General features: G+C 39.8%; 1 protein-coding gene across 1 annotated transcript in view; it reads left to right on the forward strand.

Annotated features, from left to right (window-relative positions):
• Nucleotides 1-26,934, forward strand: part of adarb1b (adenosine deaminase RNA specific B1b) — a 110,221-nt gene extending 83,287 nt beyond the window's left edge. The window contains exons 4-12 of the mRNA XM_010739894.3: nt 8,566-8,640; nt 11,551-12,476; nt 14,698-14,812; nt 15,544-15,712; nt 15,906-16,057; nt 16,687-16,855; nt 20,451-20,632; nt 22,324-22,502; nt 23,731-26,934. Coding sequence (XP_010738196.1) covers nt 8,613-8,640; nt 11,551-12,476; nt 14,698-14,812; nt 15,544-15,712; nt 15,906-16,057; nt 16,687-16,855; nt 20,451-20,632; nt 22,324-22,502; nt 23,731-23,907 — 2,097 coding nt within the window. The 5' untranslated portion in view covers nt 8,566-8,612 and the 3' untranslated portion in view covers nt 23,908-26,934. The remainder of the gene's footprint in view (nt 1-8,565; nt 8,641-11,550; nt 12,477-14,697; nt 14,813-15,543; nt 15,713-15,905; nt 16,058-16,686; nt 16,856-20,450; nt 20,633-22,323; nt 22,503-23,730) is intronic.

The following is a 26,934-nucleotide window of genomic DNA, read 5'->3' on the forward strand; positions in this document are numbered from 1 at the left end:
AAAAGATGGAAAACGCATGAGGGAGTTTTCAAGCAGATTGCTAAACATTTTCGGCTTTTTGTGTTTTTGATTTCCAGCTTTTTATGGACGTACATTTGGAAATGTAATATGTGTATCGTATGTCGCAAACACAAGCGTGTGTTCTTCATGTGTTGGGACACCATTATTCCCCACCTGGCCTTTATAACTTAAAACCTCTCACTCTCTCTCTCCTCTCACTCTTCCATGAACCTTGACTCTGCCAGCCTTCTGAAATGCAATCTCCCATAAAACCCATCAAATAAAAAATTCATATTGATACTCTCTGCCTCTGCTTTCTCCACCTTCCCCTTCCCTCACCATCAGCGGTCCATGATGATAAACGACCGACTGTCAGATATTAAAGTCTGGAACACAATAAAAGACTGATTCTCTCCTTTCCCCCCCCACACTTCTCCATCCCTGCAGTTCTTGTTTTCTGAGGTTTGACAAATTTTCATGTTTTGGGGGAAAATATGAATCTGTTACATTTACATTGTAGGCATTCAGCCAAGCTTCCTATCCATTGTGAGAACTTAATGGGAAACAGTTAATAAGCTTGTGAACCTAACTGCCTTTATGTTTAAAATCAATTTTATATCTCTCAACTAGAAATGAAACAGTTAGTCATAATGAAATGAAAATTAATCAACAGCTATTTTAATGATTTCACATCATTTTTCAAGCAGAATTCCAGCTCCTCTTGTTATGTGATAGTAAATGAAATAAACAAAATACAAAATTTTAAGACCTCAACTTGCACTCTGAGAAATTATGGACATTTTTGCATTTTTTGAGAATATTTTAAGATTTGTGTAGAAACAAAGTTGTCTAAGTTTTGTATTTTCATTGTAAGACACTTTCAAGGTAAATTACACACATCAAAACTAAATCCGAGCAGTGCACCTCTGAATTAGCTGTGCTGTAAGGGCTCAAGTCATAGTGTGTGCAAGGCCAGTGCCCATTTCTTCCTCTTAACTCCCAGCTGAGCCTCTGTACTGGTCCATTACCCTGCAAGTCCTGGCAGTCCTGGCGTACTGCGAGCCACAATACCACCTCAGAGATCCTATCGAACCAAGTGGTCAGTTAAGCAAGCAAGTCATTTGCTACAAATGACTTAAAGGACTTGATTCTGTGGATATGATAATGGCCGACACTTGGTGGCTTTAAGTAAAGCATTTGGACCTTGTTAGTATCGTTAATACAATAGCCAAGTTAATGTTGTTGCGTAGCTTTTTAATAGTTCATACATACAACTGCATATTCACAAAGATTAAACATGTATATAAATAGGCTTTAATACAACAGATAAATAAATAAATTAGGCATGCATTAGTGTCACAATAATTGGTAACACTAAATTAAATGCATTTCACACTATAATGCAGTTAAAAGGACATTTTTCTTTTTAATGTTCATATTTGTCTACTTGTCTTTATTACAACTCCTATAAAGACATATTTTATATGATTACAACTATGTTTATATGCAAGCCTCCATTCATTGGTGTCCACAGAAGGCGTTAAAGTTGTTGACAAATAGAGCAATAAACATACATATCCGCTCATTGCTGCATTATACTTTGCATGTAAACCATTTATTACCTGTTTATATGCTGCTCATGAATGCTAAATCTGGCGGCATGAAGTAGAAAGTAAGACAGTGTGAAAATATTCAGTGATGACGCGTTTTATGATACACTTTGATAAAATTGCTCTTGGCAAACACTGTCAACCAGTACCCTTAACAACATGTGCTACAGCTAGAAACATGCATTGCACCGCGACCCTCTCTTTCACCACATAATTCCTGTCCACCACTTCACTATGGACTATTAAATAAAGGCAAAACTGGCATTAAATTTTAAAAAAAACTACTAAAAAGAAAAACAATCAGCAAACATGAACTAAGAATGACTCTGTTCAGAAACACTTTGCAGTTTAGGATTTTTTTTCGAATCATGACTACCACAACAGAATTTCAAGGGTTTTTTCTTTGTTTGTTTTTTTTTTTTGTTGTTTGGTTGTAACTGTGATTGGTTTTGTGTTGTAATAAAGAAAATTTTTCATTACAAGTTCTACAATATTATACTTTACAGCCCTGAATTATTGAACCTTCAATGTCAATTAAACCAGACAAAACTAATGTTTTGAGATTGTTTTTTCAAATGTACTTTTTTCTGCTTTTTCTGAGTGCAGAATTGGACACCATCAGTTACTGTACGGCCAGGCAATATAATATTCAGCTATATAAAATGAATAGATTAGGTTGTTCCATTATGAAAAAAACATATTCTAACTCACAGCTGATTTACAGAAACAAAATAAATCACTATGGTCAACAATTACTCTCAGCTACACTACAATTTCTGGGAGTTTCTGGGAGTTTCTGGGAGTTTACTTACCTTCAGCAGCATGAGGTGAAATATACCTCACAGAGTGATCATGTACATGTTTTTGTGTAACGCTTCATGCTTTGCTTTTTCCCCCTCGTCTGTTTTTGAAAGGAGCTAAGCGGGGGCTGTTTTAAGAACCTGTCTTGATCCTGTCAACACTACAGCATGTCAGGCTTCTGAAAGTTTGAAGGCTTTTGTATTTTAATACGTGGTTTATGTAGTCTGGGTGACAGTAGTGTATTGCCTCATTGGACCCACGTATAAGGGGGGGTCACCGATGTTCTGTGCTGACTGAAAATTGTAGAAGGCAAGAAGGGCTGAATGAATTGTGCACAAGTAACCCAAAATGTAAGATGCAAGATCTGGCTTTTCTTAAACCAAGTATGTTTTCAATTACAGTAGACCACACATAGCTTGAGTAAAAGGTGAAAAACTAGAGTCAAAATAAAGAAGATAACTGTGTTCAAAGCCCAAGTGCCTTTCCCAGTGTCTGTATAATCACACCAAAGAGCAAACCTTTTACGTGTGATGATACTAGAAACACGAGTTTACCATCAGACCAATCAGAGGCTATCATCTTGTCAAGAGACCAATCATTGGTTGTGTTGCCATGTTATCATTGATACAAAATACAGCTGTGTCGACTTGTGTCCCCTTTGAGCTCATGGCACACCAATAAAACATTCTTCAATAACAGGGAACAGCCTAATGTTGGCACTTGTCTTAAAGTGGCATGGCACACTGATAAAACAAATTCAAATAAAACATTTGACAGGTCAAACAGTTGACTTCAAAAGTGACCTGAAGAGGTAGGCACTATATAACCTCCTGGTACTGTGCAATGTTTAAAACTGGCAAGCCATCATTAAACATGCATGAAATATTGGAAGAAAAGCTGGAACAAGCAGTGGTTGTTGAAGAACTAGACAGCAGGGGAAGGAAGCATTTTCATTTTGTCATGAAAGGAAAAATGAAGATGATAAGTTCGGTCATATTGGAGAAACTGAACCATGCAACAAGTGATTTAGTAAAAGACATCCTAGGCTACAAAATAAAGTATATGAATAGCTGAATTAAATCAATAAATGGTTTAAGCTATTCAGTGTTATGGACGCCAGAATGCTATGCTACCAGTGATGGTAGCAGGAGGTGGTCTACCAGCCAGGAGTGGACAAATTCACGCTCACTGGCCTCAAAATAAAAAGGTTGAATGAGGAAAAATACCCAGAATCTAAAGCGATGCAGGAGACTGAACAGAGATATTCAGTGTTATTCAAAGTTAAGTTAACAAACTCTGCAAAAGCTACCCTCCCAGCCAAGTCAGATCCATGTCCCAAGCATTTTAGAAGCCGTCCTTTACCATTTGCAGTGAAAGGTCAGGTAGATAAGGTCCAAAAGAGACTAGAAAAAGCAGGCATTACCATATGACTAAAGCACAGTGAGCATCCTAAATGATATCCTCTATCTACAACTGACTGCCTCCGCTTATAACATGCAGTTATAAGAGGGTAAAAAACAAACGACATAGCTTTTCCCCCCAAACAGAATGCCCTTTGCCTTTGCAAATAAGTTTCAGCAAAACTATAGATCTAGTGTCAAGTGTAATTCAAGCAAAAAATACTAAATATACTAATTCATTTAGCATCTTTACACCAATGAGGACCATTCATCTCACTGTGGCATGGGGATGGCTTGTCTGCTGATAGCAGGGTTGGCAATTTGATCCACAGATCCCCCTGTCAAAATGTCAAAGTGTCCTTGGGCAAGACTGAATCCCAGTTTGCTTCCCAGCCATGGAGGTGGGCGCAAACCAGTATATTCCCAATTGCCGTTCCCAAGCTCGGATAAGTGGGGATGGTTGCATCAGGAAGGGCATCCAGCGTAAAAAGCCTGTGCCACATCAAATATGCAGGCCATCTCTCATATAGCTGGTCCACTATGGCGAGCAGCCAAAAGACAGAGAAGCTTTATTTCCATGACAGGTTACCTTTCAGCTTTTCACTTAGAACCCATAACAATCCAGTTGCAAAGGTGCAACCGCTACTCATGGATTTTGACAGTTTCAATTTTTCTTTTTTTTGTTTGAATTACTCAAAGTTATTCCTTCATGCAAGCAAGATTATTTATGCTTCTGGCTTTGAATGGGTTGGTTATTGTTTTTGTTTTGTTTTGTTTTTGTTGGGGTATTTTTAGGTCCAAACTTGGTCTGAAATTATTTTGATGGAAAATCTGACTTCCTAGACCAGTCTTCATAGGCAGTTTGTTTTAGACAGTTTGAACTCCAGAGCCTGCCAAGGGCAGACCTTTCCATCGCCTTCTGTTTTAGAGGAGATAATGATTCTCTTTTACTTGGAATAGGATTGCATTTTCTATCTCTCTCAGCCTCTATTCTTCCCTCACCTTTACCTTTCCATCCCTCACTCCACCCCACCTCCTCCCATCAGTTGGCCGCTGCTGGTGCTCCCTCCACGGTGGCGATGCTCTATCGCTCCGTCACAGCGCAAGCGAGGGATGAGAGACAAATCAAAACCACCTTATTTCCCCTCAGTCCCTCTCACCGTGCCAGATTGAATTTGAGGTTTTTCATCTTCTTTCTCATCTTTCTCTTTTCCCTGCCTCCCTTGGCATCCACTCAGAATTACCTGGAACCAGGCCGTCTCACAACTCGATGACGCAGTATCATTTATGCATATTGAGGGAGACAGTCAGCAGCCCTTACTGTTTGGTCTTTTGACTGACTTTAAATCCACAGCTTCAGTTGTGTTTGTTTAAAAATTGGTCGAAACCCAAATATATCACGGCCAAGTGTTTCCTACGCATTCTGCAAATGTGTACAAAAGTTTTGTAGGCTTCAAAACCAAAATATATCACGGCCAAGTGTTTTCTATGCATTCTGCAAATGCGTAGAAAAGTTTTGCAGGCTTCAATGTTCAAAAATAGCTGATGCTGAAACCCCTTTGGAAAATGTCTATCATTAATGTTCTGCGCCTCGCTCTCCTTGAGCAGTTTTATTAGCTGGTGGTCTAAGTGTGTTCTACTATATCCCCTTATTGCTAAATGTAAACCAGAGATGTCTTTGGATTACGTATATTTGTTTGATAGCACAACATATTCTCATTAGTCATTAATCTAAGGTTACTGTCAGTCCTTCATGTTCAAAGTGCATAGCTACCATTTTTGCTCCAATATTGGAGAAATTTAGACAACTTTAGCAGTAAATACTTTTCCTCTGAAAAGTATGCATTTCTCAACTTTGTCATATTTTGTTTGGTTCTGAATATTATTATGATTAACCAGTTGTTTTAACAAAGCAGTTTGTTGTTTTAATGGCTGTATTCTTAAAATAGGCAGTGAACCATATTAAAGAAAATAAGCATTCCTTTAGATAATATATAATTTCTTCTCTAAAAGTCTGGATCTAGATGTTTCTACTTTTGATCTGAATAACTTGTCAAAGAGAGGAGACACAATCCCATTGATAAGTATATATCCATGTAACACAGAACTAATTTGTACTAACAATTGTGTGTTTCCATATCTGAGAGTACACAGATTTCCTGAATTTTGTATTTTTAAAAAGTATAGAATGACTCATATGAATCATAAATCTCAGTCAACACAAATATCCCAATATGAGTTTTCATATTAGGTAGCAGAATGCAGTGACCCCAGGTTTTTTTCTGAGGCGCAGTGCCCTTTATGACTACATAGCAATTCACCTCTAGATTTACTTCTCAAAACACACACAAACGCACACACTCATTTTATGAATCTCTCCCCAATGGTTACACCTGATTTCAGGAATAGTTACAGATTCATGACCAAGGCAGTCTTATCTGAAAATCAAAACTGACAGGCACATTTAGATTGTGTGCTGATTCAACTATACAGCAGTGTGTGTTGGAGGAAGAAGTATGTGAATAAACCACAGCCTTGTTTCAGATTTAGTTTTACACTTAGAAACTGAATGCAATTCATTTCGAATTACACATCAGGCCACGGCATTAACATGAATTGACGATCGACTTTATTTGAAAGTGAATTTGATAAAACAAAACTGCAGAAGCAAGAAATAGTTGAACTAGTCTCGTGTGTTGATTTGCTTTTGAGTTGCTGGATGAATGTGTGGGGGGCTTGAGGGCACCTGGCTCCTGCTACCTGAGAAAAATTACTCTCATCTTCCACTCTGTTGGACCTACTCCCACCCATCCTCCCTTCACCCCACCTTTTCATTTTCAATTATGGGTTGGAATATGAATCTTTAATAGGGTGATAATTGTGCTAGCATATTTGCTGTCACCCACCATTAGCCCAGATTAATTAGCCCATTTAGTTTAGCTTAAGAAAGTGTCTGGCTGAGGAATGGGGGCACTGATGGAAGACGGGTGGAGAGAGAGTAGAATCAGCACAATCTGTTCTATATCATAATGCCATCTTTCTCCTGCTTTCTCTCTGTCTCTCTGTGTAGATTGACTCTCCCTCTCTCTCGTTTGCCTCTTTGCTGCTTTAACTCTCTTTCTCTCATCTAACTTACTCTGTTAGTCTGTTTCATCACTCTGCACTCATCTGCCCTGCTCTCAGCAGTATTTTTTTTGTCGCGCTATGACTTTTCAAGTGGGGAGACTGATGTGGGGAGTTGAAACTTTCTTAGAACTATTAGTTCTGTAATTAGCAGTATGGTGTGAGTCAACCTTTTTTAAGAAATGATGTTGTTGGACATCATTAAGTTGATGCCTGCCAAGACTTATTTAAATTTACTTGTGCTGTCAACTGTTGTGCAGTTTGTTTCTTTTATAATGATGAAAAATTAAACATTTGTCTTACTCGACTCGGTAAAGATTTAAAGGGTAACTCTACCAATATTACACATAATATATAATCTGTACACTCTGGGAGTACTAAAAGTTGTATGAACCATTTTGTGGCTCCAGAGTGAGCTGGGTGAAATCTTGGTTGGTTGGGGCTGAAGACTACAAGTTTGAAAGTGAAAAATATTCACCTGTGTGGAGCTAGTGATGATACCAGTCCTCCGTAATCTGCTTCACCTGTGCTTGAGGCAAACAGCTGAAGATACATTAGCTGCTATTGGCATAACACATCTGACCAACAAATTGTTGGTAGACATGTTGGATTCTTAAGCAGGTTCTATAATATATAGAAAGCGCTGCAACTTTACTGATTTCATTCACTCTCACCACTTTCATCGAATGCCATTTTTGCAGTAATAAAAAATAAATAAATCTTAACTTCCTGCTAATGTTTGATCTGCTGGATGTGGAAACAACTACTTTATAAAGTGACAATATGTCAGTGTTGTGTTTATACTGTAGATTGCTTCCATGCCCTAAGTGGCCTAAAAAAAATTGATTTTAGAAATTCATGACCCATTCTTGTTGACATATTTGGCTTGACCCTTTAGTATTTCACATATGGAGAGAGACGGCCAATTTGATATTCCTATCCTCCCCTCAATGTTGGCTTATACCATATCAAACACTGTCCAAAAGCTAAAAGGAGCCTGGAACAAAAGGCTTGCTGGATATTTGGCTTTCTTAATGAGGCACTCATTTGCTGCTTTGGATTCAACCATGTAAAATGTTAAAACAGAGTCAGTTGCAGAAAACTGGAAAACAGAAAAAAAAACTTGCAGTCTCAAAGTTAGATGTTCTTTGTCAGCATAATTGGCAGCATAAGCGAATATTTCAGATTGCATGAAATCATTTGATTCTATGTTAGTGTGAAAAGTATTGCTTAATGGAGCTTTAATCGCACTCTCCACCTTGGGATAAGTCGTGTGTGTGTAGCAATGGAGTAACTTGGCCATGTCACTAGCTGTATATCTCTCAGCAGGCAGTGGGAAATGAGGTCTAATCGGAGGGATATTAAAGTCACAATAGACTGCTCCTGCTATTAAGGCCTGTCAGCCCTGGCCTCCTCTCTCACCTTGATATCTCTCAGTCTCTGAATATTTATATGCCTACATCACAGGCTACTTGCACAGTGCAATATGTGCATTTTTCTTTGTGTGTGCGTGCTGGAGCATCAAGAAATTTATCATCACTGTAGCCACTCAAGGTCTCTGGATGTGTTTATGTGCACGCACATCACCGTCCGTGCTTATGCAGTCCACCTTCATGTTTTCTGATCCCCAGGTGCAGTGGGGCCAAGGCTGCTCTCAGGTCAGAACAAACCTGTCACCATGGATGTAGATGAGGAGGAGAATATGAGTGAGTTGACTCTGGTTTTTCTCATTTTTCCATCCTGTCTGAGCAACAGCTTGTCTCTGGTTTTTAATGTTTGCCTGTATTTTTGTTTCCCCCCTTTTTGCCCCGCATGTGTTCCCTCATGTGTCCTTCTCTGATGTGTAATCAGTGTGAACATTTTACCTGTTTATATTACTCTATAACCCACTATGCAATATGAAATTAATGAAACTAAATAAGGCTGTTTGTATCTGTAGTGTTGCTAATTTTATCCTAATTTATTTGCCCATCCATGAGCATGATGGGAGCTACCACTTGTCCTCACCTGAACCAAGACAAGCCACTGATTTTACAGAAACTTTTTAATGGAAGAAAATCTGCTCCACTCCAACTTATTAAACTTTAATTACACATTTTGGTTTGAAATCAGTATGTAAGCCTCAGAAGGCACGAAAAGTCATGATTGAATGTGTTTCCCCACACCTTTTTAAAAGAATTTGATCTCACATTCAAAGAGAGCTGTCATCATAGCAGCGCTCTAAGCTGCAATAAAAAGGAACAGTTCTCATTGTTGTGTCACACTCCATGTTTTTGCTCTGAGGAGAAGCATGTTTTTTGCGTTAGGTCAGATGAGCATAGTTGAAAACAGTCTTTGTTGTCTTTCAAAACCTCCGAAGGCTCAGAAAATACAGTTTAAGATAAAACACAGTCAAAACTGTATCTTTAATATCTAGGGAACACCAGAAAAAACACCAAATAATTTCTAACTTTAATGTGATGACCTTAGCAGTTCTTGAAATTTTTAAATCATATGAATCATCCCGAATAAAAACCCAAACAAACAAGTCAAATGAAAAATATTTTTCTATTTGGTTCATGCAGCCCCCGCAGGGGATCTAAGCTCTGAAAGATCTGAGGATCTAAGATCTTTTGTCTTAACTAATGGGTGCTGATTACACAGATCCTCGTATGATAATGACCTCAACTGCATGTATGTGTGCCGTAATTCAGTGCATGGTGGTATGGCTGCTGCTCTATGGCTTTTGTTCTCTGGTCTTAGCCTTTGGAGTGCTACTGGATGACTCCATCATCCTGCAAAAGTTATTATACCATAAAGGAATAATATCAATTTTAATCCTTTTAGATGAAGTGAAACAGAGAAAGAGAGCTCCAGTGTTTGTTTTTTTTCTGTGTGCCATGATATTCTCTGTATTTCTCTGTGAAGCATGCTAGAGTTTTCAGTATGTGATTAGATTTCTTTGATTGATTAAATATATATATATATTGACTGTTTTAGGAGAGATACTGGTTGCTAACTAAATATGTGTATTCACATATATTACGTATTAAATTCAATGGAAATCTAAACATTTCCAGTAGTTGGTAGTTCTATGTATTCTATCTGTTTGGAGAGAAACATGATGAACTACAGTACTTCATGCTGTATATTCCTGAAATAATTAATTTAGAAAGAGTCCAAGTCTTCAACTTGTACAATTTTCCACCACAGCTGAAGTTATTCAATAAATACTGCAGTATCTGTGTTGGTTAAAGGTTGTTTGCTGAGATTGTGTCCCTGTCCAACACACAAATTTCACCTATCACCATTTCGATATGTGATAGTTCTTCTTGGCTGTCCTCTTTTCCCTTGTTTATTTGCAAAACTCTAATACCAATTTGCAGAATGCACGCACACACCATAAGATATTGCATGTTGTCAGTGCAGATATGCTCATAAATTGAAGGATATGCAGTTTCTGTTCTTGATCTTAGGAATAAGTGTGTTTTTTCCCCTGCCTTTAGACATTTCAATTGTAGTATGCAGATGGTAACGGCATGTCATTACATTTTGCAACCTGAATCACTGTGTTCTCTGACAAGCTCCATGGGGGGGGGTCTCAGAGGCGCAGGGTCTTATGAATGGCACCTCATTAGAAACAGATTTTGAATTCAGATTCTCTTCATTTTAAATACGACAGTCATTCTTTTCAAAAATCTCATGTAAAAACGGGTAAACAGCATTTTAACCTCCCACCGTGTCACCAGTCAAGCCTTTAGGATCCTGCAGTAGGTGGAGTCTTCTCCTTCTGCCTCTTTGATGTACTTTCCTGTTTGCCTGGTCCTCAACTCCTCCCCCTGCACTCCTCCCTGCACTCCCTCAACCCAACCTACAATCCCACTCATGCACACTGCGGCCTCTCTTTCTCCTGAGTACCGCAAGGAGTAACCTATCAAGCCTTTGCTGAAGGATGTTATAAATGAAAATTTTTGCCAATATTCCATCCACTTTGCTAACTGGATTCAGTGATATGTGTTCCCCAGTACAGTATATTTCAGAGCCTGCAGTTTAAAACTGAACACTTAAAATGTACCTAATTCCTCTGTAGGCACTCAAGTGATTAAAAATTGAGAGTGTATGAGAAACAGCTCTGTGTGTGTGTTAGCGTCTATGTTGAGTGCTGATGTGAGCTCGTATATGTGTGCATCTATGTTTGGGACCCGTAACACTGCAACCTGACAAATGTACTGTAGTTGTTTTATTTGAAAATATATTTCTCCCACTTTTCCCTGACCATTAGAATAACAAGCCTTCACAACTATACCTTTATTTATGAAGATTTACTAAAAGGTTAATTTCAAGTTAAATACTATAAACCAAAATATTGTCCAAATTTGTTTTTTACACTGGTTTGAATGTTAACCAAGGTATAATAACTCGGCATAGTAGATGACATAGTGTTCTACTGTTTGTAGTAATACCAATAGACTAGAGGTTAATATTTCCAGTCAAATGAAATACCTGCTTCTCTTGCTTTGATATAGGAACACAAATCATTGGTTCAGTTCCAAAGAGTGATAAAGGAATCTATAAATTTTGCATTTACAAGATCCTGCAACGAAGGCGTTGTAAGTTACTCTTTCTGGGCACCGCAGGTTCGAGCAGCACCGATGTTAAGGAAAACCGAAACCTGGACAACGTGTCCTGCAAAGACGGGGTGGGAGTGGCTGAACAGCTCCCCAATGGAAGCGGCCTGGGCAGTCGAAAGCGCCCCCTAGAAGAAGGAAACAATGGACACTCTCACTCAAAGTTCCGTGCCAAGAAGCGCAAGAAAACACCGGGGCCAGTCCTGCCCAAGAATGCGCTGATGCAATTGAACGAAATTAAACCAGGTCTACAGTACAAACTGCTGTCTCAGACAGGACCAGTCCATGCACCAGTTTTTGTCATGACTGTGGAGGTCAATGGACAGATGTTTGAGGGCATGGGCCCAACTAAGAAGAAGGCTAAACTAAATGCAGCTGAGAAAGCACTGCGTTCCTTCGTCCAGTTCCCCAATGCCTCTGAGGCACACCTGGCCATGGGTCGAACATTAACAGTGAACACAGACTTTACATCTGACCAAGCTGACTTTCCAGATATGCTCTTCAATGGCTTTGAGACACCAGCCGCACCTGAAGAATCCTTCTATCTAGGTTCTAATGGTAGCAGCTCCTTAAACTCTCTAGGGGAGTACCCACTACCCACACCACCTGGCAGTAACCTTGTCCAGGCCCCATTGCCCTCTCCATCAGCATTCAGCTCACCCTCCAGTGGCAAAAATCCAGTCATGATCCTCAATGAGCTCAGACCAGGCCTCAAATATGACTTTGTCTCAGAGAGTGGGGAGAGTCATGCCAAGAATTTCGTGATGTCAGTAACAGTGGATGCACAGACGTTTGAAGGCTCAGGGCGCAACAAGAAGTTGGCTAAAGCCCGGGCAGCGCAGGCCGCCCTCTCAGCTCTCTTCAACATGCAGCTAGACCAGACACCGTCCCGGCAACCCATACCAAGAGAAGGATTGCAGCTTCACCTACCCCAGGTAAGATATTTATTTTCTTTATAGACATATCTGAACAGAAACTCAACCATTCATTCAGTGGTTAGCTTTGGCTCAATAATTACATTTTGCATTGTAAAATCGCCGAGTTTTAGTAGACCCAACGTTAAGCCTTGAAAGTGTGACTTATTTTGAATGACCACATTGTTTTGTGAATTTAATTATCCAATGAAACCTTTTCTAAGCATTGTGGTTTTACATATCAAGTTTTCTAACATGCCAACGTACCTCATAATACAGTTCTCTTGGCAATGGTTGAAAAACATTGCGTATCTTAGCTTAGCTTCGCTTAGCTCAGCTTAACTTGTTAGAGTATCCTTTATAATCAAAAGCAAAAATTCACACAATCATTGAGTAATCAATATGGGACACATTGAAGTCACCTTTATGTTTTCTAGACTGTTAACTGTTAATCACTGAAAGAAACTCTCAAAGATCCCAGAACTTCTTTTCTATTTTCTTCACCTTGCTTCTAAAAAGAACCCAGTGGCATAACAGACACATCATTTTCATTTTTTCCAAATCCTGCCTTCATTACAGTTATCATTGGATCATTTATTTGACCTTGTCAACCATCAGTAGGCTTGAAGCAGTAATTACAATTTAAGGAGGGAGTCAAAAATGACATAAGCTGGATTTATAAAGACAGAGATGGGTTTTAGGAGCACGTGGAGCTGTAACACTACACACTGGATTCAGATAATCACTGTCATCCAGATAATCAAGATGCCAATGCCTGGCCCCTATCTTACCTCTCCCTCTCCCTTTTCATTTTGGCAAAGGACGTGAGTTTTCAGATGAATAAAACTCCTCTCTCCAATAAGTGTATCCCAAAATGATCATCATAGAATAATTTGGTCAGTAACTCCTCAGAGATTTGACAGATGATGTGGCCAGAAAACATTAAAGCAGTGTTCTTTATCGTAGTCTGTATGGCTTTCCCCTGGATTTGACTTTTTGGTTGCAAAGAGGTCCACTCCAAACTGCTCCACCTGTCAAATTGTTTTAGTAGGTTATCGTTAAACCTCATTCACATCAGGTGTCCAAGGGCACATGGTTGCTTTTGATGCCACTGTAGAGGTGACTGTCAGAGCCATACCAGATAACGCTGTCGGCAAAGCTAATCAGCACAACACACTGTCAACAGTCCCCTCCCAAAGCCTTTTTTCTCTTTACTCACTCTCTCCACTTGTCAACTGATTTATTCGACAAGAACCCCATTTTAACGATAGCACCCCCACTAATTGCTCTATTAATTCTCTGTCGCTTGGTATTTAATTTCTGCAGCCTGTTTCCATCTGGCAAGGAACTAATGGAGAAAAATGGTCAGAGTCTGCTGCTGTTGCAAAAAATATGTTAACTTTAGATTTGTATTTTATAGCCTGAGTTTGTTCTGTTGACACTCAAACCAAGAAAAGCCATCAAAAACTTATTTAGGCATTCAGTTAGAAAGCGGTCTTTTAAATGTTTTTGAAGACATATGCGTTTTTTTGTCTAAGTGATCAGAACTTCCCCTCTCTTGTATCCCTAGAGATTAACAGTCATTTCTACACCATAGACGACCTTGACATTCAAAAGTCAAATGATCTGGTTACGAGTGGGTGACTCCGAAGTAGCAGGGAAGTAATATTGGACTAATCTCTTTAATTTGTGGTCATCCAGCCGTCGTCTCTTCTCTTGGTTGTCGTCATTTTCCATCACATTAGTGGTGGATAAAGAGCCAGCGAGAGGGAGAGAGGTGGCTGTCTAAGAACAAAAGATGTGTGAAGTTCACTTGAGGTTTCCTCAAAGTTTACGTTGAAGTTTTAAGCCTTGTGGAACGTCAACTAGCACTTTCGCACTGTTGCTCAGGTTTACTTGTTTGTTCTTTGCTTTTTGTGATTCACTGTCAGAAGGGAGATGGTAAATTATACCTGTCATGCCAAACTCAAACAGCGTTGCTTGAAAGACGGTTAGGTATACCTCCGGGGGTCAACCTAGTTTCACTTGTTGCCGTTTCAACGCTCTGACTCTTGTTTGGAGCTGAATGCGAACACTGTGACAGGTACATGGTGCTCTAGGGGAGGATAACATCAGACGCGCTTTGTAAGCTGACATATCTGACACAAGCTTGTGTTTGTGTGGCTGTGTGCATGTATGTGTGTGTCTTCCCCTTGTGTGTCTGTGTGCATGTCTCTGTGTATGTATGTGTGTGTGTTACCAGGTTCTGGCTGATGCCGTCTCTCGCCTGGTGGTGGATAAGTTCAGTGAGCTGACAGATAACTTCACCTCCCCCCATGCACGACGGAAAGTCCTAGCAGGAGTCGTCATGACAACAGGTAGATCGGGGATGCTTTTACTGTATTTTTTTTTACATACTACACCGACATTCAGTTTTTATGATTTACCAAAGGATAATTCACATTGCAGGGCTTATGGAGAAAAGTTGAAAATATTCAGTGTTGAGTTTTCCTACCTAACCTATTTTGGAGTATATGATACAACATTTATGAGGCACACAAAACCCATAATTTTATTTTTTTATTTTATTACCAGTCGGGGATGTACTGTTTCTAAATATATTTCTCTTATTTAAGTACAAATGTGTGCTTCACTTGAGCATTTCCTCTTTCTTTCTGTCTTAACCTGACACATACTTTTGCATACTTTAATTAATACATATGATGAGCTCATAAACTATTATTGTTATAGATTAGACTCAGCAGTCTTTGAAATAGTGAAATAAATAAAATAATGAGCTCCGTCAGACTTGTTTTATGACATAAAATACTCTCTGATCTTAAAATAGCATCAATTTGTTGCTCCCTGAAATATACCCAATCTTTGAATATGCACATTTTTAACTGTTGGACACAGCATGTCACAGGGATACTTTGCCTCCTTCAGCAGTGTGTCAACTCTATAAATACACTCATAGGAGCATTTTCCTGTTTCCTTAAGTCAGTTTTTTGTGGGTTATACTGTAGCTATCTACCAGGTTATACAACTGTTGCATATGTACTTCAGTGTCTATTGACTAATTTGTCTTTGTTCCCTCTACACCCAACAGGGACGGATGTGAAGGAAGCACAGGTTATTTGTGTCTCTACGGGAACCAAATGCATCAACGGTGAGTACATGAGTGACCGCGGACTGGCACTGAACGACTGCCACGCTGAGATAATTGCCCGACGCTCGCTCATCAGGTACCTCTACACTCAGCTGGAGTTCTTCCTCAGGTCAGTGGACGGTGTAACTTTGTTTCATCAAACACAGATCAGTGTTGTGAAGTTTCTTGTATTGATAATCCAATTACATGTATTCACACTGCTCTTTGCTTTATCTAATTCCGTTTTAAGTTAAATGAGCTGTAATGATAAATGTGCTGTTGGTTAGCCCCACGTTAAATTTGCCATTTGCCTGCCGTTGCAGCAACAACAAGGAAGACAACCAGAAGTCGATATTTGTGCAGTGTGAAAAGGGAGGCTACAGGTTAAAGGACAACGTGCAGTTCCACCTCTACATCAGCACCTCGCCCTGTGGAGACGCCAGGATCTTCTCTCCGCATGAGGCAGGAGTGGAAGGTACCAAGCGGTCACAGAGCATCCACTCGCTGGCTCACACCAACCTCCTCTCCTCCTCAGCTCACCCGACACATTTTAATTTCTCAGTCTCATTTTAGTTCACAATTCAGTTTCAACAACAGCGTTTTTTTATTTAATTAAATGTGTAGGTTTCCCTCTTCCTCATGCTTGATTTAATTTAATTAGAATTTTGCTCCGATGTCCAAATACGCATTACAGACACATTTAAACAAGGCTCTAGTAATTAGAGCTTTTTGTCATTCGCTGTCTGTCTCTATCAGTCTTTCTCCCACCAAGCCCACCGACATTGTCTGTCTGATTAACCTCCCTCTTACTCTTGTCAAAGTGTTTTCCGTTGCACATGGCAGACTGAATAGAAAACAGCCACATTCAATTAGTCACTGAATAGATGGCGCCTGCTGGTGGAACAGCAGAAAACATTGATAACATAATAATAAATAATAGGTCATGCTTCTTTTTCTCTGTTTTCTCATGTTGCCCTCTGATAGGGATCCAACATTTTTCTTGTATGTAAAATAATGTTATAAACCAATCAGTCTGGTTTCTTATACAGTTTATTGTGTTTGTGTTTGTTTGTTTTTTATTTCCCTCTTCCCATGGTCGCTCAGACCAAGGAGACAGACATCCCAACCGGAAAGCACGGGGACAGTTAAGGACCAAAATTGAGTCAGGGGAGGGAACCATTCCTGTGAGGTCCAGCAACACCATCCAGACCTGGGACGGGGTGCTGCAGGGGGAGAGGTTACTCACTATGTCCTGCAGTGACAAGATTGCAAGGTAATTTGGTTTAAACTTTGTAGACTTTACAACATATGGCTTATGTATTGTTTGTGATTTATATTACAGGTAATATTCAGTTTTATGACTAACTAGCACCTGTTATTATTATGTAATATATATTATTATTTAGGGTTAGATAAGATTGAGAAAACATTTGTGTCTGAATGCTAAACATGAAGTTACAACTAGTGACCAAACACCTTTAAAGCTAATACATATGTTTCATCCTCTTGCTTTACCATTATAGTGAAAGTGCTTTTTGCAATGAAATGGTAGATGATACTCTTTTGGTGTGTTTTATTTACTCATACTGCAATGAATTGCATTATATCCTCGCTTTGTCATTTCAACTCCATCATTTTCTTCTGGGAGTGTCAGGGACAGCTGAATTGATGGATCCTCTGTCCCTGAGGCATTTCTGCAGGCAGATCATAGCGTCTTTAGTCTCTGTCCATGTTCAAGGCAGCACTTTGCCTCCCTTGTGATGAACGATAAAACTTCTTCATAACTCTTCTCACAAGCCCCGTTTCTCCTCCTCCCCTCCTCTTCTTCCTCCTCCGTCCAGGATCGTAATACCCTGCCTGAATGCACAGAGTGATGGAATGCTGAGTGTGTGTTTGACGAGGGAGGTGTCGACTGTGTAGCGAATGCTGTTTGCACCGTGTGAAGAAGTCTTGTTGCCCTTTCAGTGTGTCAGTGCTGGTAACTCGTGATTCAGATTTTGTGTGGTTGTCCAAAGCAGAGCGATCCAAGTCAGTAGAGGGCAAAATAGGTTGGAGAGCGTACATTTAGTCATGTGGGTTATTTCTGGCCAAGCTTTACTAGATAACAAGGAAAAACACGAAATATTTTAAAGCTGACACCAGCCACAGTTACAGAGTTGATATCGAGCATCAGAACATTAACCCTTATACCGTTAAGATAAGGGTTTGGTGTTGTGAGTATGTATCTTCCACTGTGAGGACTACCAAAGGCTTCTCACTCTGTCCACTCATGACACAGCTATTAGCCAGGTGAGAAATGTGCTGCCCACCTGCTTCTGTCCCCTTGTGAGTGATTGTTGGCCGCAGGGCTGCTATTTAATACAGCAACTGACTGGCACACTTTGACCATGCCCGTAATTTTCCCTCCTTGCACGTTGTTTTTTCTCCTCTCATTTTCCCTTTGATTACATGCCCAGCCCCACGGCTTCAGCGAGAACAAGCAGTTCTCCGTTGTTCCCAGCTTTTTGAATGAGCTCATTAGCAAACAGGCGAAGCTCTTATGGGTTATTTCTCTCTGTTTGTCCCATTTTCCTCCTCTTGTTATTTCTTTAACAGCTTCTTACGTGGGCCTTCCAACATGTTCTCACCCTGTTCTCGTGCGTGTGTGTGTGCACAGAGCATGATATTGAAGAAGATAACAACAAAGAAATACGGCGATGTTTGATGGGAATTAAATTGAACGGCTCTGAAAACACAAGTCAAAATGTATGAAAGCTCGCTTGTTTGTGGTTCTTTTCATACTGTATACTGTGCGGGTGTTTCCAGGTGTATTTGTTTTCTTAAAAAAATATTTGTTTGTGTGCGTGTGTTATTGCACAGCACATAATATTATGGAGCTGTTTGACTGTGCTGAATGTGTGCTTTACAGCTTGCAGCCATGAAGATTTCATTTTACCCTACACATACCACACTCTCACTCTTACACACATATTCAGGGAGAATATTGCATATGGAAACAATGGTCCCTCTTAGTTGCCCGGGGTCTTGTGCTTGCATATTCGGTATTGTTTTTTGTCCATATTGGTAATTTTACACACTCTCAAACAATGTGCCCGAAGTGAAAGGAAGAATGAGGATCATCACACTGTCACTTTCTTTTTGTTTTTTTGTTGTTGTTGTTTTTTTCATTTTTAGAGGTCCTTAAAGGACAAAGGTTAGTGATAATCAATATAAGATAAAATGTTATCAATTTATATCAATAAGATAAGATGGCACAGTAGCTAAAATGTTGGAATATTAAATATAATATAGGAATTGAACATAATAATAATTATAAAGTAATTATTAAGTAGTATATACTGTAGTAGTTTAAAGTGTAGATCGTTATCCATGTATCAATATGATTATTTCTTTATGCCATTTAGTACTATTGTTGAAACCTATTTTAAATTAAAAAGACATTATTGAGCCACACTGTTGCACTGGATGACATGTTCTTTCATTACCATGAACACGGAGACTGAATCAGACCCGCATACATCATCCTGTTGCCATAAATACTTATTAATACACCAAATGTGCGTTAATTCACAGATGAAGAAATGCACTATTTACTTTTCTTTGAGTAAAATTTGCTTAAACAGTGCCCAGGAAATAATTAGGTTTCTTTTAATGTATTTGTGTTTTTTGAGATTTGTGTATTAGGAATGAATGGACTTGGCTTGAGAGACTGAATAACTCATTGTTTGTTTTGTTTGTTCCATGAAATGTGTTGGCAAAGAAAAGAAATATCCTTATTTTCTCACCTCTTATGCTCTCCCTCATCGTCCCCCTCTACATTCCTCCCTCTTGTGTGTCGCCCCCCCCATCTCTTTCTCTCAGATGATGCTTCACAGAGCATGTCAATGGGAAAATGACTGGGGAGAGATGGCTAATGACAGAAATACACAGAAGTTTGTAAAAAATGAAATTGGATACTTCAGAGTGTACACAAGTGTAGGATTGTGTGTGGTAGATTGCGTTGGCTGGTTATGTACTAATATATTTTGCTTGTGCTGTTGTATGTGTGTTTTCACTTCATGCACAGGCCACATTATCATATTTCTTTGTATATTCAGTCTCTGAACATTTGTTTAGCTCAAAACCCAGAGTCACCCGACACTCTAGCTTGATTTATGCAAGGCTCACTTCTACATGACTTCCGTTCGAAGTCATCTGCATTCGTGTGAAGGATATTTTCAGTAAAGAATTCACTAATGGTTAAAAAACGGAAAAAATATTGGTGAGGAAAGGTTTGAGAAAGGTTTGAAGAGTTTGCTGTACTGGTTCCCATCCTGGGGAATCCTGATTCCCACTAGGGGTCGCCAAAGCTTCAGAGGGGCAACTTAGAAAAATATACAGTACGCATTTATTTCTGCATTTCATTCATTTATCTGAAGAAATCTATATGAAATTGTTATTTTAAAATTTAAGATCATTGTTTAAGATGTAATGTGAAGACCTAAACACAAACTATATTCATAGAGCCTTTATCAACATTCATCAGCTTTATTCGCACATCGTGGCACTTAAAGTTGGAGTCAATGTTTTATTTTACTTTTTTTTTTTAGATATATTAATGAATGTAAATAAAGTGGAAAAATAAGGTATTGGCTATTTGATATATATATATATATATGTATGTGTGTGTGTGTGTGTGTATGTATCCAATATATCCAAATAGAAGCGTATTTAAACAAATGTCTCCATTATCAACACAAAAATGTGGCTAAAATGACTTTTTCAGCCAATTAGCTCCAGTTCCAGGTTCTCTAATGTGTGCTGGCAGCCAATTAGCTCCAGTTCCAGGTTCTCTAATGTGTGCTGGCGTGCATGTTTTCTCTCTGCAGGTGGAACGTGGTCGGCATTCAGGGCTCTTTGATGAGCTATTTCACAGAGCCAATCTACTTCTCCAGCATCATCCTTGGCAGCCTTTACCATGCGGACCACCTCTCCAGGGCCATGTACCAGCGCATCGCAGATATTGAGGACCTGCCCCAGCAGTTCACCCTCAACAGGCCTCTGCTCAGTGGTCAGTGCCTGCTCTGATGTGAAGCCAATTTGGCAATAAGAGGGAAACCTGATAAAATTTCTGCTGAAACCTGAACTTAATAAGAGCTCGGGCTGGAGTAATAGCTTGGTCATGTTCACATCTTCATGTTGAGGGGCAGTCTTATTAATATTTCCTAATGAAACTCCAGATGTCTGAATATCAAAGAAGTAGACGTTAATCCTAACATATTGATCGACTTCACTGGTCAGTCCATGACAGGAAGGCCATTATTACTTTTCTCCTCTGTTTGATCTGAGCTGACATTTACCTAGTTCCTGTGGAATTTAAATAGCTTTATCATTTTTTTTTTTTTTTGTAAAAAATGCTTGACCTTTTAAAAAGGCCATATAGACCAAGACTGCAGATTGTTTTCTCTCTCTCTCTCTCTCTCTCTCTCTCTCTCTCTCCCTTGTTCCATTTTTAGATGTAGCATTCAGTCTTTGTCTTCTGGTAATTTGGAGGACTTTGTTAAATAAGAAATGTCTGATTTGCCAAAACTTTTCATATAAACCACATTTGGTTCTTATCTGTCATTTAGACCTCAGCCTCGTCGTCCGCTTTCTTTACTCAGCAAACCCTGAATGCAGAAATCCAAAGCTTGACAGGTTTGCAGTGCCGAGTTACGATTGCCAGGTTGTTATTGGACAATTGCATTTCAGTGGAAGAGTTTAACTAATCAATAACTTTAAACAAATAATAATAAACAAAACAGCTACTTCAAAACTGAAATTCAAACAGGTGAAGTGATGCTGTGGTCATTTCTTTTAGATCCTCGAGGCATCATGTCACATGGCCTTGAGCTATATGCAGCTCCCCCTGCCCCTCCTCTCTGGTTGCTCTCTAAATGGTGGGTAAAGGAGATAATAGTAGAGGGTTATTAACCTTTTCCGCTTTAGAGAGTTTTTAGCAGTGAAGCACTGTGACGTTAGAGCACTAAGGATTTCATCCCCTTTAAATCATCTTCTGCCACAAGTGCTGCCAAATGGAACCAAGGAGCTTAATACACACAAAGAGCAAGACACCAGGATTTATGGCATCCATATATCTCCCATTTATGCTTTAGATACAGTGGAGGCCGATTCCCTGTAGAGTGCTGGAAGAGAGCAGGCTCTAACCTCAGAGTCAACCTAGGTGGATGGTATTTTGTCTTCACTCAGTAGGTTAACCATAAAAAAAAGAAAGAAGCAAGGAAAAAACTTGCTATTTCAAGATATTAGATTAGAGCTGTGAGAGCAGCTGTCATTTTGAAAGAATGGGCTGGTAAGTTTGGATGCCTCATCCATTGTTTAATACATTCCTGTGGGTCTCCCACAAAAGCTTTGGAGGAAGGGGAGCGAAAATAATTATCTTATTACTGACACAGTCTCTTTTCAGCTTGAAAGCTTCAAGGCATTTTTCAATCATTTATTTATTTAATATTACTTCTGAGGATCTTAACATAATGTTGGGAAATGGTTCTTAAAATGTAGACAGTGCTGCCATATTTCAGCTTAGTGACACAGCATTTTTTTGTTAGTCCAGTGAGTTTTAGAAGTAACAGAATTTTCTTAGATTTATTCTGGAAAAGCTTAAAATCATTAAATTAAGAGATGCCTGGTTTTCTTTGAACAACAACAATTTTTGGCCTGGTGCTCTACTTAGTCTTTGACACAAGTTGGTTTTGATTCCAGGTATAAGTAATGCAGAAGCCAGGCAGCCAGGCAAGGCACCCAACTTCAGCGTCAACTGGACGGTGGGTGACCAGGCCCTGGAGGTGATCAATGCAACCACAGGCAAGGACGACATGGGTCGCGCTTCACGTCTCTGCAAGAATGCCCTCTACAGCCGCTGGGTGCGCCTACACTCCAAGGTACTGCATTCAGTTGTTTGGAAATTTGACAGCAAGCTCTACTCACCAGAAGTGTGGACTGCTTTTGGTTTCTGTTCATTTGGTTTTACTGGCTCATCATCAAGTCAGGTTTTTGTTGAATCAATCATACATTTTGATTTCAGCACACCTGAAGTGTATAATCTTACTTCCCTGAGAAGTTGGACTGAGATTTTTGCAATTTAGGGCTCCCAGTTTCAGAGTGCCATACCACAGTCGTAATTATGGACAATTGTATCATACATTTGGCAGAATTATATCACTTCTGATCAAAAACTATTGCGTCGACATAGCAACCAGTTAATATTACTTACAAGTCCAACAGCAAGAAGCCTAGCTCAGTGTCCGTCTTTCAGCCTTTTATTTCATGAAGCTCTCACCAACGACTAAAAATCATTCCCAGATTCACTCGTCTGGCAGACTGTCTGTCTCTGTTTCTCTGTTACACTTGCACAAACGTCCCATTCGGTATTACCCCCACATTTCACCAGGTACGGATGTGATGCATTTTGCGTGCGCCACAACCGCTGGAGCTATACACTGCCGTTTTAGTCAATGTTTCAAACCCAACACAGAGAGCATCTCGAGACACATCTCAAGAAACGGCAGAGAATCAGGTTGATTTTCAAAATAAAACTACCTGTGCAAACTGTTGCCTATAAACACAGCCAAAAGAAGAAGAAAAACTACGTACCACAGTTACACATTTAGAAGCATATAAACCAAGGAAATTTACCAAATCTGACCAAAGTAAAAAAAGTCTGGCGAGCTAAACACTCTGCGTCTCAATCGCTCCTGGTGGGGTTTGAAGTCGCGTAGAGGACAGACCAAAACAGCATCACATCTGCGACGTGACCGGTGGGGTTTTGGGTTATCGCCTCAGCCAAAATGTCCATAGAGGCTGCTGAGCCCAGTTAGTGCTAACACTCCCCTGGTGCTCTAAAGTCACAGTCTGAGCAGCCCAGCTAACAAACAGACCCTACACTAGCTAACAGCAGCTATATTTTGCAGCAGTTTGTGGGTTCATCCAAAAGACATCAAAAGTAAAGCAGAAAACATTTTCTCCATAAAACATCAACCAGTTTGACCCAAATCAGTGAAATAGTTGATGTGTGACTTTGTGTTGTAAAGCGTTACTTACTTCTTGTGGTGATCGTACCCAGAGCGCAAATCTTTTTCTGATCACATGACATCTTTCTCTTCCTTTCAGCTGTCGTCCATCTTGTGGATCAAGATGCTCAAGCCCAGCTCCTACCATGATGCCAAGCAGGCAGCCACAGAGTACCACTCTGCCAAGCAGGCACTCATCAAGGCCTTCCACAAGGCCGGCCTAGGGGCCTGGGTCAAAAAGCCCATTGAGCAAGACCAGTTCACCCTCAGCTCCTGAGGGAGTCAAGGGACTAAAGGGATTCCTAAACCCCCCACTCCTTCCCCCCTGACCCAGGCCACAGAGACACTTACCTCCGTCCCATGTGTCGGCACGCACGTGCACTTTGTACTTGTGGAAAAAAATCGTGCGTAGATTCACAAACCATCCACTGCTCATCAGTCTCATTCCTCAGAGGACCTCATGTCTTTTTCTCATCCGATTGTTTTTTGTCATTTTATTCTGTTTTTAATGGATGGTGTTTTTTTCCTCTTTTTTTTTCATCTACTTGTTTTAAAACTGGAATCCATGGTTTTTACACCGCTGAGTTGATTATGTTTCTCCAGAGAAATAATGTTTTTACACACCGTAGACGTGGAAGTTAAAATAATACAGGTTTGTCTATTTTCTTGGTCATTCAGTGTTAGCCAGTTTAGGGTGAAATGTAGCCTAGAAACAGCAGATCTTTGTTAACTAAAACTAATGTGTGTGGACCTAAAATACAAAAAAATAAAAATATATATATAAATATACTTGCTAAAATTATTGACTATGACAAACTTTAATTTAAAGATGCGTAAATCTTCAGGATGTAAATCTAGTTCTTAAAAGAAATATAAAATAGTTCTATAACATTTAATGTGTGTTATTTGGTCCGCTCCTTAGATGAGACTACATGTTCATAGCCCCTGCATTAAAGATGAAAATGTTACAAAATGCTGTGGTCCTGTTTGATTCACTGACTGGAAAGAATATACGGGCCAGGTGTTGCAGCTGTTTAGTTGATTTTGATGTCTTGTTCATTCATTCATGCATATGATTTATAATTTATTTTATGTCATTCCCATTCCATACTTGAACCGTGGGAGGTTTGGGGGGATGGGGGTCCATGCCGAGGGCGTCACAGCCCCTCCCCACCCCATCTCCCCTCGCCTGGGTCTTGGGACAAGCTTTGGGAGGTGCTGCACGTTGTATTTTTCCTTGATCTAAGCCATGGCTTTGCATGGGAACTGAACTGGGAGGCCTCCAGAGCAGAAAACACATGGTGGAGAGCTTCCATCAGTGAATGATTTTTGAATGAATGCCAGCATCTTCCTCCACAGGCAGCTTTGAATCTTTGTGTCTATTTTCTAGATTTCTTGTGATTGTTTGTTTATTTGTCTGTTTGTTTTGGGGGAGGGGGGCAGAGGCCGTTTTGTTGTTTTTCTTAAGAATGGGCATTTAGGGATTAGGGGGTAATACTGCAGTGAAAATAGTGATAGCATAAAGAGACCTCTCAGATCTTGTAACTATATAACTCTGTGGCAGGGATCCATGATAGCTGAACTATAAATAGAAGGCATGGTCTGTGTACTGTAGTGCCACATGCAGTAAGTTACATTCACTGGATGCCACGTTATGCCGGCCTGTAGTTATAGCCTGAAATGCAAACATCTTATAATCCCTCTCCATACTTCCCTTTTGAAGAACAGTGATGTAACATGCAGTCCCTGTATGAACAGAGTTGTATGCTAATGTCTGATCAGCTCAACCAGTAGGTTACAGCCAGATGTATCACAGTGTGATGTCATTTCCACCGTCCTCTCTTCTTCATCCACATATATATTAGCTGCATATGTCCAAGAAGAAGAAGACCTTTGTGGTCTAACCTGCCACCCTGAGCGCATAAATGTCCTCATGTTTTAAATTTGTAAATGAGGACGTATTTCCAAGTAACTGCAGTGAATTTTCCTCTTCCCGGCTGTAGGAAATGTGTGCGTGTGTGTGTGTGCGTGTGTGTGCATGCGTGGCGTCTTTAAGCATACTCTGTGGAATCTTCACCAAAGATGATCCATGTGTGTTTCTGCCCTTACAACGATTTTTTTCTCTCCCCACTGTTTTTTTGTTGTTGTTGTTGTTGTTTTTATTAATCAAACCCTATGCTGTTTGTTTTTTGTATACCCACTGAATAATGTACTTTTGATTTGTACAAAAAAAAAAAAGTGGATTCTATTCAGTATGGGGGACATTGAATTGTCAGGCTTCTTTAGTGCATCTGTAACTGTCGATGGCCACTTGTATGTTGTGACCTGCAATCATTATTGCTGCAGTATATTAGTCCTCTGTATATAAGGAACAACAAAAATGACAAATTCAGTTCATCCTATCCTAAAAACAGTTTGAACTCCTCCCGTGTTGCTGGGATTGTGAAAATGTTAATGTTCCTATGTATTAGTGGTTCTCTGTGACTCACTGGGCACCATAAAGCATGGCACTAAAACTGCCGGGGTTAACAAGCTTCATCCCCATTGTAGCCACCAATGTTTTAAAGAAAATATGCACTGTAAGGTGCCTCAGCTAAAAGTGGCATCCACCAGCTGGCACGTGTGATGTCATGTATGTATTTTCTTTTTTTTTTAAATATACTTCTATTTGGTTGTTTTATGAGTCAGTATTAGAAAAGCAGGAAAAGGGAATCTACTTGAGTTGACTTGAAGGTAAAAAAAAATTTAAAAAACAACTGAAATTTGGTTAAAAAAAATAATAATAATCACTGAAAACTGTGGGATCCCGCTGCCCCCCTTATGACCCAGACCAAAGTCACAAGCAATACACCTGATGTCTAATGTCACCCCATCACAAACAGGAGTCTGAATGAAGTTTCCCTCCCCCCTACTTCTCCTCCAGTTTTCTCCTGCTCTATTCTCACTCTACAAAGCTGTCAGAGGTTTTGTTTTGTTTTTGTTTTTTGTATATTTCCCTCCTAAAGAGACTGCCTGCTTCTAGAATTTTTCTTTGACTGCACTAAAGATGTCAACTGATGATGTCATGATATAAAACCGTCCCCGTTTATGGATTGGATGGCAACTATCACTGCAAGAACTGAACTGCTTCTGCTTAACCCTTTGTGAATCCTTGATGATGGTCTGTGCCACCACCACCCCTGCAGCTGTGTCTGTAGTGGGGTTTTCTTTCCTTTTCTTTTTCTTTTATTTTTGAAGCGGGACGGTGACTCCATAGTGGTCAGTGTTTGTCCACTCAAGGTTTAAGAGCCACCACTCCCCGTTC

This window comes from Larimichthys crocea, chromosome I, assembly GCF_000972845.2.
Source record: "Larimichthys crocea isolate SSNF chromosome I, L_crocea_2.0, whole genome shotgun sequence".
NCBI lineage: Eukaryota > Metazoa > Chordata > Actinopteri > Sciaenidae > Larimichthys > Larimichthys crocea.